Source organism: Trichosurus vulpecula, chromosome 8 (genome assembly GCF_011100635.1).
Source record: "Trichosurus vulpecula isolate mTriVul1 chromosome 8, mTriVul1.pri, whole genome shotgun sequence".
Taxonomy (NCBI): Eukaryota; Metazoa; Chordata; class Mammalia; order Diprotodontia; family Phalangeridae; genus Trichosurus; species Trichosurus vulpecula.
In genome coordinates, this window is record NC_050580.1 from 64,640,663 (window position 1) to 64,654,933 (window position 14,271).

The window sequence follows — 14,271 nt, forward strand, 5'->3', positions numbered from 1 at the left end:
TGCCCAGACAATCTTGAAAGCAGTTCTAATCAGTGACTACTAGTCACAACAACTTTATGAGCTCTGGACTGGTGCCTGAATCCCTCTTGCTCCCACACAGGCTCATAGCCAAATTGGCCTTCGCCCCCATTACCTTTGTATTGGCAATTCCCTATCTCTAGAATGGTCTCTCACTTTTCACTTCCAGCTCCCAAAATCACTTCGTCCCTTCAAACACCATATCCTTCATGAAGCCTTTCCTGACTTCTTCAGCTCCTAAAAGGCTCTGGAAACCCCCTTGAACTCTCCTTGAATCTTCCCATTTGGTCTGGCATTGGCCTGAGGCAACTACCCATCCCAGTTAACTGCCCTTTCATTGTCTGCACCTGGCCCCACCCTAGACTTCCCACCATTGATCCTATCTAGACCTCATTCTCCCTTGGCCATGTGGGCCAAGTCCCTGGCATTCCTGGCCTTTCTCTGTTACCTCATAGTCACCCCAGCCTATTGGCCATTCCCATCGAGATCCTCCCTAAACCCCTCCTCCAGTCACCCCAGACTACTTGGCCACTCCTAAATCCTTCCCACAGTCTTTCTGTATGTAAGATCCATCTTGTTTCCTTGAAGGTACTCAGATTCAATCTGGCTGCTTGCATTAGCAATACAAATGTTCAGATTCCCTAAGAATCTGGCCAATAGGGCAGATCTTTAATAAGCCTTGTTTTTCTTTGGCCAAAAGAAGGCTTGGGTCTAATTCATTTGGGCAGGACCTGAGTGTCGCTATTTTGGGATCCCAGCACCCCTAAACCTGAACAAATAGAGCATTGGATTTGAAGTCAGGAAGGTCTAGATTCAAATCCTGCCTCAGAAATTTACTAGTAGATGTATTATTCTGGGCAAGTCACTTAATCTCTCTAACCTCAGTTTCCTAAAATGTAATATGAAAATGTTTGACTTGGTGACTTCTAAGATTTTATTCAGTTCTAAATCTATGATTCTCACTTCCAGAGAGTTTATATTTATTCTTCACGTAATTATAGATGCCTTTGTGTTTACCATTTCAAAGTAAACTTCTGTAATAGCAAGTAAAGTAGGACTTTTGTTGTCTTTTATCTGGAGTACTTCTCAGCACTAAGGCAATCAAAGTGCCTTTGAGTCTTGCCTTTGTTTACTCTAGAGTCTTTGTTTGAATAGGGAGTCTTTGATGACCTGCACAGGAAGGCTTAAATCACATGGGTTTCAGTCACATGGTTGTGATGCCCTCTGACCCTGAAGAAGTGGGTATATGTATGTATGTATGTATGTATGTATATGCTCTGAGGTTAGCATTTTGCTTGGGACTCACTCAATGGAAGAATGTCCTGTGATTTGGCCAGATGAGACTCTGGGTAGCTGGTAAGGAGCCCCCAGCTTTGAAAAACCCAGATATTGGTGCTTCTCTGTCTGGTAACTATGTATGTAATGTCTTGGACAGATGCCTGGAAGCCTGTCTCCTGATTTGTGTTATTTTGCTTTGTTTATATAATTTCTACTTGTAATTTCTGTGTTTTCTCTGAAGTTCGGGGTGCTGATTTTTCCCCTGAACTAAGTGAATGATATATGTATGTTTAATTAAAGTGAAATTATAAACCCCTTAAAGTTGCTTTCTTTAGAAAAGCAGATCAAAGAACCTGAGCTAGTAGCTCTCCTGTGTGCTGGTGCTATTGGTCTTACACAGCCACAGTAGTGGCAAGTAGCATTGTTGTTACAACTCCTTGTGAATATAAATTTATTTTTCATTTATTGTATTTATGTCTTCACATCCTTCTCCACTGTTCAGTAAATTCCAGTGGGCCCTATATCTTCAGGAACAGATATAAAATGCTGTTTGGCATTATCAAGCTTTTTATAATCTGTCACTTTCCTATCTTTCAAGTCTTCTTGAAAATTAAACTCTTTGCTGTATCCTAAAATTCATCTACCCTGGCCCCCTTGCTGCTCCTCACATCTGAAATCCATCTACTGAATCTGTGCCCTGTCATCCTCCCATACCTGGAATGCTCTTCCTTATTACTTCTTCCTTCTGGCTTCCCGGGCCTTCTTCAAGACTCATATAAAGTCTCATGGGCTGAAAGATGCCAGTCCCTTCCACTGCTTGTGCCTTTCCTCTGAGATTACAATTACACTGTGCCTACATAACTGTTTGTGTGTTGTCTCCCCCATTCAAATGTAAACTCCTTGAAAACAAGGACCATATTTTTGCCCCCCCCTTTTTTAAAACTATAACCACAGTGCTGAGAATAGTGCTTTACACATAGTGAATAGTTAATAAATGCTTATTGACTGAATAACTGAACACCTAGCACAGTGCTTGAATATAGTGGGTTCTTAATGAATGCTTGTTTATTAATTGACCTACTGAAGTACCCTCTACCTTGTATCCATGATGTCCATTGAACATGAAAAATGAGATGTCTATCCCAGAAACCTGTACCTGGTATATGAATGCAGTAGAAAACACACACTGACAATGTAGTGGGAGGATAGGCCTGGCCTGGCTACACTTCAGGGACAGAGTTTCTCAGTAGAATGGATTTTAACACAAGCTCCCTAGTGCTGTTGCTCTCATAATCATTGCCTCATAGATGACTTCCCCTGGAAGCTATCAAGGAGCTAAGTCAACGATAACAAGGACAAAAGAGAGTTCCATGACTAGCTTTAAAACTAGCAGCATGGTCACTTCCAAATGGAAGTCTGGCTTTCTGGGAGGCATGTCTACAATTGGCTTTTGTCCATTTCTTATTTATGGGAGATGTAAGGAGGTGGACAGCTCTTTTAAATGGGCCAAATGGGGGCTGCTGGGATCATATTCAGGGTCTTCTTGCCTCTATCCTATTTTAGAGGACTTAAGCACTGTGCCTGGCACATAATAGGCCCTCCCTAAACACTAAGTCCCTTTTCCTTCCCTTCCCTTGAGTGTTTACCCTGACCGTTGCCCTAAGGTCCTAATGATCTAACCATGCCCAGAGAGCACTGTTCTGAAATGACTGCTCCTCCCATAACTAGCTCTTTCCTCTCTATTAAGATATAGTTGATTTCATGTATATGATTTGGTGCCTGACAGTTCCAGTACCTTCTGACTTCAATTAAGTTCAATAAACATTTCTTAAGCACCAGCTATGTGCAAAGCACTGTGTTAGGAGCTTGGGTTACAAATGAATCGCTCATGACCTTTAGGAGCTTACAAATGTATGCATGACAGTGCAGAGCTATAGAGAGCCACTTTCAGTGATGGTAACACAATCTAATAATAGCATTTTACTGATGGGAGAGTGTAATAAATGTCAGCAAGCATGGTGCTATTTGTTTGGTAGAGACTCCAATCCTCTGGAAATCACTCCTGTGGGTGTGGTGGAGAGGGGAGGTGGAGGGAGGTAGTTTAAGGGGAAGAAACAAAAGGAGGTAGAGAAGTGGATAGAGTACTGGGCTTGAAGTCCAGAAGACATTGAGTATGAATCCTGCCTCAGATACTAGCTCTCCAACATGTCACTCACCCTATCTCAGTTTCTTTATCTGTCAAAATAAAAGGAGTTGGACTCATTAGACACTAAGGTTCCTTCCACCTTTATGATCCTATGATAGGAATTAGTCTCTCCTAAAATCATGGTACTGAGCAGGAAGTCATCAATCAGGAGAGTGGAGAGCCCCAGGGCAGAGGTTTCTCCAGGGTAGTAAGGTGGCTGAGGGGCTGGAGGAGGAGGAGGAAGAGGAGGACGATGAGTGATTCATCATCATTACTGTCTTACACATTTTTCCTGCTTCTGCCCTGTGGGGTCAGACAGAATAAGTCTAATCTGTCTTCCATGACAACCCTTCAAACATCCGAAGATAGTTATGTCTTCCTCCTGCATCTTCTCATTTCCAGGCATTGGACTAGGAGAACCAAACAGTAGAATTAAGTAAGTTTCTGGATGCAGACAATAAATACTGTGGCAGCTCAGAGAATGGGGAGAACCCCGAGGACCAGAGTTACTGTTTCGACAAGACCTCTAGGAAAAGCTAGGAAGTAGATATTTGATATTGAGGAGGCAATTGTAAAAAGCAAAATCTCCCAAAACTGGAAGCCTCCCTCCTTCCTCCCCCAGGCTTACACCATTTTCAACCCAGCTGCATGGCCATCTTTCCTTGCTAGCTGGCTTAGTCTCACAGCCCCTCCCTCCACCACCCTCAGAAACTCCCCATCATGTTGGACTGCTCTGGGCCCCAGCTGCACTTTTCACATCCATGCTGAGCCTACCAGGAGAGGTTGGTTGAGCCTTAACTTCAGCCAGCCCAGAATCTGTTCACCAGAATCCAAATGGGAGTTATTGCTACATGAGAAAACCAGGCAAGCAGATGGCCAGGTTAGCCACAGGGAACAGAGCAAGACACCGAGAGTGATGGCTGACAAAGAGGGCAGCACGGGGCCAGGGCCCTCAGCTACCCCCTTCTGCTTTCAGGGCCTGAAGCTTTGATCTCTTTTTACTGCCAAGATACCAGTTGGCATTTACACTGGCACTGCACCTGAGGTCACCAAAAGGCGTACATCGTTTGCTCATTTTTTTTAAGGCGGACCAGGATCACAGGAACTGGAGTGACATTCTCAGATAAGGACTAACCCCTCCACACAGACCGCCAACCTGCGGGACAATTCCACCTGGAAGAAGCTAAGATGGGCAGCAGTTCTGTGGCTTATTATGATGTGCTGGCATTGAGCCTCCAGCTCCTCATCCTACATATAGCAGAACCTATCTACCCACGCTCCTACTTCACAGTTGCTCAACATGGCTTTTGTTTTTCAAGCCTTATGTGCTCCTCCATCCCTCCCCCTTCAAAATAAAGGAGGTGAGGGAAGATTTTTTTAAAGAATTTAAACAACCTCTTCATAATATACATTCTCTATCCAATAGAGATATTGCTTCAATGCTGCCCCTGCTAACAAACATAATATTCTCCCTCACCCCAATATGTACAAACACCTGCCCCCTGCCACAAAACCCCCACCTGCATATACTTCAAAGCTGAGTAAAATGCCTTAGATTGGGTATTAAATGTAATACAGGGATAGTTAGTATTCCAGTGATAGGTCCCTGGAGGTGTGTAGAATTTCTCAGGCCCCAAGAAAGAGGTTGGAGGTTCTGCTGCCCTGGGACCCAGAGACAGGCCCAAGCCTCGTGCAACACTGAGGTGGAGAGTTTCAAGGCAGACAGAACACTTTATAATTATCTCATTTGATCTTCACAACAACCCTATGAGGAAGGGGCTATTGTACCCCCATTTTACACTGGAGGAAATTGAGGTATAGGAAAAAGTTAAATGACTTGCTCACTGCCACACAGGTAAGTGTCTGAGCCTGGATTTAAACACAGGTCTTCCTGACTCCAGGTCTGGAGTTCTATCTACTACATACCTAGTTGAGCGTGAGAAGCACAGGGGGTTAGACAAGACAATCTTTACATTCCTTTCCAGCTCTACAGCTATGTTCTTAGAATACTAAGGAAATGAATTTCTTTCCTTTCCTACCTTGCTTGTTTGCTTCCTTCCTTTCTTTTCCTGCCCTTCCTTTGTTTTTCCTTCCATACTTCCTTCCCTCCTTTGCTTTCTTTCTTCACTCCCTCCCTCTCTTCTTCTTTCCACCTTCTTTCTTCCCTGCCTCTCTACTCACCTCCCTTCCTCCCTCCCTTCTTTCCTTCCGTCCCTCCTTCTTTCCTTCTTCTTTCTTTTTCTTTCTTCCTTTCTTTCTTTATTCCTTCCTTCCTTCTTTCCTTCCTTTCCTTCCTCCTTCCTTTCCTCCTTCTCCTTCTCCTCCTTTGAACCCCTATCTTTTCTTTTCAAGACTTCTTTCTTCATACCCCCTCCTTTCGTTCTTATCCTGCTCTCAAAAAAAGAAGCTGATAAATTAATTCCTACTAAGGCATAAGTGACTGTTAAGTCAAATTAGGGCATTAATTGGTGGTAGCCACGTTTTCTTGGTTCTATCAAATATCACCTCAAAAGCAACTGTCTATTGATTAAAATCAGCCATGCTCAGGGCTGAAAGGATCCTGCTTATGTCACTTGCACTTTATTTGGCTTTGAGGAAATCACTCAACCCCTCTCAGACTCAGTTTCCTTATCTGTAAAATGACTCACTGGACACTAAGATCATTTCCAGCTCTAGATCTAAGAACCTGAGATAAGAGAGGAATGTTCACCTCCATCTTGGTAATCATTGAAGCTCTTTGAGCTCACTCTTGCCCATGGAGGAGATAACAGAGGTTGCCTACCAGGGTGTCACAGGTGGCCTCCTCACAAGTCATGAGAAGGCTTGTGCTTTGTCTTTAATCAAGTGAAGAGAAGGGAAATTCGTTTCTTTTCAACCAACTTCTGCTGGACCAAACCAGATGTCCCTTAGTCAAAGACTCTTCCTCCTCCTGATGCCATTTCCTCCCATGGCTGGCCTTCTTTGCTGAGAAATAGTTTTATTTTCAGAGCTTTTAGGCATTGGAGACATTGAACTTCTTTCTATAGGCAGAGACACTTGCAAACAAGCTCCTAACTCTTTGGAGAATAGGTAGAGGAGAGTGTATTAGGAGGACAGAGTTTATAATCTCAAAGAGGATCATATATATGTCTGAAAGGTTCGGAACCACTGGATATAAGAAACTCTCAAAGTAGGAGGCAGAAGAATCAAAGCATATATTTAGGCTCCACAGTAACCAACCCATGAACCAACATCCCCATTTTGATATATTGATCAAAAGCTTCCAGGCCCAATAAGTACGCCTCACAAGAGTAACCAGGAGGCCACAGAGAAGCATGATAGTGTACAGCAAAATCATATACATGCTTCCTCTCTATAGTAAAAAGATTACCCACTGGCCTCAAGTCCTTGTTCAGCTTCCTCCCGTAGGTCAGCTCTGCTACCGGCAGCTCCTGCTTCAGCTTCGGCTGTGGCTGTAGCTGTAGCAGCCTCTGGCTCCAATAGAAGCTGTTTTTAACCATCCGGGTTCTGCGGGGGTGGGGGGGTAAGGTATGCCAGGGAAAGCACAGGTTCTTTCGATCAGCTTAAGCAAGGGAAGCAAGGTGAAGGGGCCGACAAGCTTACTCCAACCTAACATACAAACAGCATTCAGTTCAGGGGAAAAAGCCAAACTAGTCAAGGGCACTTGTTGACTAAGTGCTAAGGAGCCCATTTTTGGTTACCAACACAGAGAGGCACGGAAGAAAGCCTAGACACACGGAGGGAAACACCACTACTTTATTCTGCTTATGCCAAATCCACAGCTGACTCATCATATGCTTTTGGGCAGCTCCCTAAGCCTCCAGGTGTTTCACTACTACCTTTCTGAAACATAATAAGAACAAATTTATTTGACTCCTTAGATGTAACATCCTCTATGAGTTCTTATCTCACTACTCCCATGCACAATGGTGCTTCTGTCCTCTCAACTACTATAGCACTCATATGTTGCAAAATATTAACCATATTTGATGCTTAATGTACTATTATCTGGTATGGTTACTTAACTCTTAGACTGTGGTTTCACTGCATGTGTGGATAACATCTCTCCTCAGCAAGAGTGGAAGATCCTTGAAGGCAGGAACCATATTTGTTACTTCTTTTAACTACTGTGAAATTTGGCACTGGTCTGGGTACTAGAGCCAATCAGATGGGAAACTGGGTGATAATGTTTGATCATTACTCAACTATCAAGGCAAGTGTGTTCAATGGACATATGTTATAGAGGAAAACCTCTGATTTCCCAAGTATCTTGAACAAAGAATATCCCCAGTCCTGACAAAACTTACAATCATTACCTATCCATGCCTAGTGACTTGTGTTAAGATAGATAATACTACCAGATGGAATCTAGAAAGTACTGTTAAGGATTATGAAAGCTTACTTAAAAAAGAAATACAAAAACAAAAACAGAAAAAGAAAAAAAAGACATTAAGGATATTTGCATCACTTCTGTTAATTAAAGGCTGCAGAAGAGAAAAAAGAAGAGATTTTAAAAGGGAATAGCTAGATAAGAGAATGGTATCTGAAAATAGATTTTGGATTATAGACAACAGCTTAATATATAGAAAATAGTCTTTTGGCCAAGAATTGAGTAAATAAAATAAGGGCCAGGAAAACACATATTTGCCTGAAAGAAATGGAAATAGAGTAGTTACTCTTGGATTTGAGGAATGGCTAAACAAATTGTGGTACAAGGATTTATTGAATATTATTGGCCTGTAAGAACTAATGGATAAGAATTCAGAGAACCACAGGAAGGCCTATATGATGTGATACAGAGTGAAGTAAACAGAACCAGGACAAACTTATATAAAATTACTACACTGGTACAAATGAAAATAAAAAAAAGAAACACAAACTGAATTTTGTGGAATTAGAATAGCCACATTTGGCCCTAGAGAAGAAATGAGAAAATATACGCTCCTCCCTTCTTTGTTGGCATGGGCAATTATGAGCGTGTACTATTACATATACTAACATAACAAATATCAAAGGATTCAGAGAAAGGATAGTTACAATCCAATAGGATGAAATTCTGCAGGGGAAATTGGCCATCTGAAGACCATGCCATATGAACATCTCTTCAGGGAGCCGGAAAAATTTAGTTTGGAGAAGAGAAGACAAGGTTTGGTGGAAGGGTGAAGTGATAGTGATAGTGAAGTGATATCATCTTCAAGTATTTTTAAATATTTAGTGTAGAAGAGAGATTAAACTTATATTCTACTTAGCCTCTGAGGGCAGAACTAAGAAGAGCAGTTGGTGGTTGCAGAGAGGCTAATCTTCAAAAACGTCTTTAAAAATGGGGCTTTCCAAAATGGAATGAGCAGGCTTTCTAGAAAGGCAGTGGGGACCCCCTCACAATAAATTTTTAAACAGAGGCTGTATGATCACTTGTTGGGAATGTAGCAGAGGATATTTTGGTCCAGGTGAGGGTTGAAATGAAGTCTTCCAGTTCTGAGATTCTGCTGTTCTGTAGCACTTGGACCTCTTAACTCTCTTCTTCACCTCACTATATTGCCTTTATATATTTTAAATTTTTATTTCTTAGATTCTATTGAAAGAGTCCTTTTTTGATTATCTAATCCATAATAGAAAACTTAATATTATGGAGATGTATATAGCTCTTCTAACATTCTCTCTCCCTGTCCAGATGCTGCATGTGGGTGTGATGATGGAAGGTCTCTGAGTTCTTTATGAGTTCATACAATCCTGGGTTGCTTCAAAGGTTCCTTGTTCAATTACCTCCCCCAGCACACTCCAATCAGAGGAGACAAAACTAGGCATCAGAGAGGACTCTGTGATTGAGTATTTTGATTAATTCTGCAGGGATGGCTAGCTGTAGCCAGTCACAGTGATGTTCCACCAAGTCCCAACCTCATTGGTGATTATTAGTATTAATATTTTTGTGGCTTTCTATCACTTTCAATACTTTCTCAAGCCATAGGTCTCAGTTTAAACTCATGGCCCTCTTGTTTGCCTGCTAAAGAGACCTGACCTCAAGGTTTGTAATTTGGACCCACTAATCAATCAACTCACATTTATTAAGTTGTTGTGAGTCAGACTCTGTGCTAAGCTCTAGAGATACAAAGAAAAAAGCTAAAACATTCTTGCCTTCAAAGAGCTTATATTATAATAAAAGAGCCTGTATATAAATGGAGACATGAAAATATAACAAATCAAACCCATCAATCACTGAGTACATCATGAATCCTCAAGAAAAATGGAGAATCATGGACAAAGCCATGCCCCATCAGCTCAGAAGCAGGGCAGCAAGTGAGCAAAGAAAGTTACTTATGGCTACAGATACTCAGTAACCATGACTAGACCTTTTGCTAAGTATATCTTATTTTTCTGACCTGTACATGTAGGCATCCCAATTTTAGCCTAAATCTTTCTTGGTACTATTTGCTGACTTTGATGTTATAGTCTTTACATCTTCTCTTTGCTCACCAGGGACATATCTAGCAATTTTGAGGTCCTGGTCAAGCAGCACAAATCAGGCCTTCAAATCAGCTTTGTAATTATGGTGAAAGAATAAAACAAGGAGTAATTAAGATAAATTCAGGAGGGGGATTATTTAAATAAGTGTCTCACAAATGGCTATTATTAACAATGACACATTAGTTTCCTGTTTTGACTAATATTTTCTGTACCTTGGGAATAATACCCCTTTTGTACTTGTACCTGATAACCTTACTTGTTTCTAGACCCTTCAGGACTATGCGTGTTCAGTTTTCATACCCTTTAAATCTTGATGCTCAGGAGAAAAGTACCATTAACTCTCCCCTTGTTACAAAACTTGCCACTTGTGGATGACCCTTTACTTTGAATGGGATCATGATTTAGTGTGATCCTAATTTATTCTTAGATATCAGTCTACTCAGCTCCACTCAATCATCCCCACAGCTCTGAACCTCTCAGGCTCACAAGGCCACTTCCAAACCTGGACAGAACCACTTCAAGTTAGTACATGGTCACCTACTCAAGCAAGGAAAAATAAAGCAGAAAAGGTAGTCAAGAGTCCAAGAATCAACTACCCTGATAGAATCCCCCTACTCTAGCTTCCAGAAAGAACCATTGCCCTGATGAGATGGGGAAGTACCACATGATCCTCTACCCATCAGTGAATGTCTCTCCTTTCAGATGGCTGTGTATTCCTTTGACCCTCTAAGTATCATCATTCTAAGACATTCATTCTTCTTCCCAACTGTGGCAGAAATGTTACATGTGACTTTCTGAGTGGAAAAAAATGGCACTTTCTGAAATTAATCAAAGCTGAGAATCTCAGAAAGAGAAAAAAAGAACCTTGTGAACCTAGGTTTTCAGGAAGAGATAATCAAGCTGGGAAGAGATATGGGTTCAAACATTTGGGAAATGATGGGAAAGGAACAGGGTACAACACAAGGAAGTCCACTTGGTCTGCTCTACTTAGAACAACAGCGCAGAGACAGTGGGAGATGGACACCTTGGTTTTTATCATGGCACAGAAAAGGAATTCAGTCGAGGCTGTAGGAGTCTCAGTTTATTGATTAGTAAAATGTCTTTGTTCTCATTCATCAGCTATCAACCAAAGGTCAAACCATCAGCCCACAAACTGAGCTGTCTTGCTGAGTCTCTCTCTCCCATAATCTTCCATTTCTAGATTTAGAACCACTGAAAGTAAGGGCTGACTCTACAGGCGTAGGGTTCAAAAAGCTGGTGAGTCAGGTCGGTGCTAAGGCACTGGATGAATCAGAGGAGTCGGGTTTTTCTAAAAGATACAACAAAACAATGATATCAAAAGAAAACAACACTTTTTTCCCCATTTCAAATACATTCCTTGACATTTTCCTTCATCTGGAAAGCCTTTCTAAAAGACATCTTTCCTTTCACAGTAAATACTCGAATTCATTTCATTTTATATTAAATAGGGCAAAAAGGAAGGCTTGCTGTAAAGCAAGTAGTACATGCCTGGAAAAGGTTGAAATCTGTGGACCTCAAAGGACATTCTATGAAGAAAATGAAATATAAGAGAATGAAAACCATAGCCATCATAGGAGTTGTTTATTAACGTCTGAAAAAAGATTTATTGTGAAAATTTATAAGCAGGCAGGATCCAGGGAGGAAAAGAGCATATAAAACATCTGGGAATGATGCCCTTCAGCTTGCAGTCTGGAAGGCAAGTCTCCAGTTGCTGAGCAGGAAGCCTCTCCATCATGAAGTAGGTAATGATCATCCTTTCACAGGGGTAGGCTGGAAATCAAAGGACCGCAGTCAGGGAGCCTGGTGGTAGGTTCACAATTCTTCCTGAAGAAATGTTCAGAGAGGTGAAGAGCAGCAAACACAAAGGTGAGAGTCCACTGGACAGAGAGTCATGGGACCAGCCTTTGTTCCTGGAAGTGGAGGGCCAGGAGAGAAGATGGGTATAACAGGTGCTCCGAAGGGAATGGAGTGGAATTGATAAATGAGGGAGCTCTGGAGAACATTGTAAAAGCCAAGGGTACCAGAGGAATATTCCAGGTACACCCCGACTCTTGGCACCGGCCCTTTCATTCGATGTTTCAATGGTCCGGGATGGGTTTTGAAATAGTAAACCTCTTCTTTCTTGACACATTGAAGCAGAAACAGAGAGGCACAGGAGTCCACATTCCTCCACCTTTTTCTCCTCAAATAAGGGGCATAGATTCCCAGCATCCACTGAGGTACTTGAGTCACATCCACCTCCCAGTACTGTCTGCCTGAGCTGAAGGCCTGCTTAGCAAGGACAGCATAGCAAGCAGAGTATTCAGGATCCTTGGTCTCTACCTGCCAGGCTTCTCCAGCATTCACACCCTTCAGATCCTCAGAAACAGCTACACAAGGACTTGCTCTTACTGGATCCATTGTGAGGTCCACTCTGAATCGACTGAGCATCTCTATCATGCCAGGGATGGGATATTCTCTCAGCTCTGGGATGACAGCCTTGGACCATTGAGACAACACTGACTCACTCCTTCCCAGCAACTGCTTGACATCCTGTAGTAGCTCCAAATTGGATTCTTTACCAGCTTCCTGCAGCTCTAGCATGAGGTCCTGAAGGATTCGCATGTGCTGGGATATTCTGTCCTGGCTTGCCCTTTGTTCTTGCCTTATGCCTTCAAAACATAGTAATTCTTCCTCCAACAGGAAGCCGTGCACCTTGTTAAATTCTTCTGTGATCATCCACTGCCAGTCAACAGCAGGTTTCTTTTGAGCAAGATCTTTCTCTGCTTTTTCAAAGTACTTCCCCCAGTGGTTCCAAATGTGCTGAAGGTTCTCTATGAAATTGTGAGTAGCCTCTTCTATAGGGGAGAGCCTGTGAGTCTGGTGCTCTGGGCTTTGGGAACATCTCACACAGAGTGGTGTCTGGTCATCTTCACAAAAGAACTTGAAGGTTTCCTTGTGCCTAGCACACTCGCTCTGTCCTTGACTGCTCTGCAAAAGCTGGGAATGGAGCTGTTTGCCCAGCTCTGTCAGGTGTACTAGGCTTTCATTGACTGCTGGCAATTCTCTAACCTGGTACACTTTCTTGCATTCAGGACAAGAGATAGCTCTAGCTTCAACTCTCCAGGTGGAGGAGAGACATGCTCTGCAAAAGCTATGCCCACAACTGATGGTGACTGGCTCAGAGAAATAGCTCCTGCAGATGCTACAGGGTGTTTCCCCCTGTACTCCCTGCAACATTTCCATAGCATCAGCCATTCTTCTCTCTCCAATTGGTTCCTTTCTGTAGCAACTGAGATGAAGAGACTTCAGTTCCACTCAAGGAAGTACTGAGCTGAAGGAGGTTCTTCTTTTATAGGAGTTAGCCCCACCCCTTTACGGCCTCCCTGAGAAGGTGTGAACTCCCCTGGCCTGGAATCCTGCTAACTGTTAACTCTTGTTAATTCCCATGAACTCTTGCCGGTTGTGTTAGCTCCGAAGCCCCCAGAGTTCGCACCTCTGGTTGACTCCTTCCATGGCTGGGTTCACCATGCTGAGATTTTTCCTGCGTGTAAGGAGCATTGGTATGAAAACATGGAGATTTAGCTCAATGGATTTTCTTTTTTAAAAATTTAGTATTTTATATTTCCCTAGTTATAAATAAAAACAATTTTTAACATTCATTTTTAAAACTTTTGAGTTCCAAATTCTCTCCCTCCCTCTCTTCCTTCTTTCCAGACTGTTTCCTTCCTTCCTTCTTTCCTCCCTCCTTGTCCTCCTCCTCCTTGGAATCTCTATCTTTCCTTCTCAAGACTTCTTTCTTCATACGCCCTACTCTCTTTCTTATTCTGTTCTCAAAAATGAATCTGATGAATTCATTCCTACTGAAATATAAGAGACTCTTAAGTGCGAGCAAGCAAATTAGGGCAATAATTGGTGGTAGCCAGGTTTTCTTGGCTATATTAAGTATCACCTCAGAAACAACTGTCTATTGATTAAAATCAGCCATGCTCAGGGCTGAAAGGATCCTGCTTATGTCACTTGCACCTTATTTGGCTTTGAGGAAATCACTCAACCCCTCTCAGACTCAATTTCCTTATCTGTAAAATGACTCACTGGACACTAAGATCATTTCCAGCTCTAGATCTAAGAACCTGAGATAAGAGAGGAATGTTCACTTTCATCTTGGCCATCATTGCAGCTCTTTGAGCTCAGTCTTGCCCATGGAGGAGACAACAGAGGTTACCTATCAGGGTGTCGCAGGTGGCCTTCTCACAAGTCATGAGAAGGCTTGTGCTTTGTCTTTAATCACAGTGAAGAAAAGGGAAATTTGTTTCTTTTCAACCAAC

General features: G+C 42.3%; 1 protein-coding gene across 1 annotated transcript; it reads right to left on the minus strand.

Annotated features, from left to right (window-relative positions):
- Window positions 1-11,800: 11,800 nt before the first annotated feature.
- Window positions 11,801-13,201, minus strand: LOC118829531 (probable E3 ubiquitin-protein ligase TRIML1). Its single transcript, XM_036736513.1, has one exon. The coding sequence runs from the start codon at window positions 13,199-13,201 to the stop codon at window positions 11,801-11,803; it is 1,401 nt and encodes a 466-aa protein (XP_036592408.1).
- Between the last annotated feature and the right edge of the window lie 1,070 nt (window positions 13,202-14,271).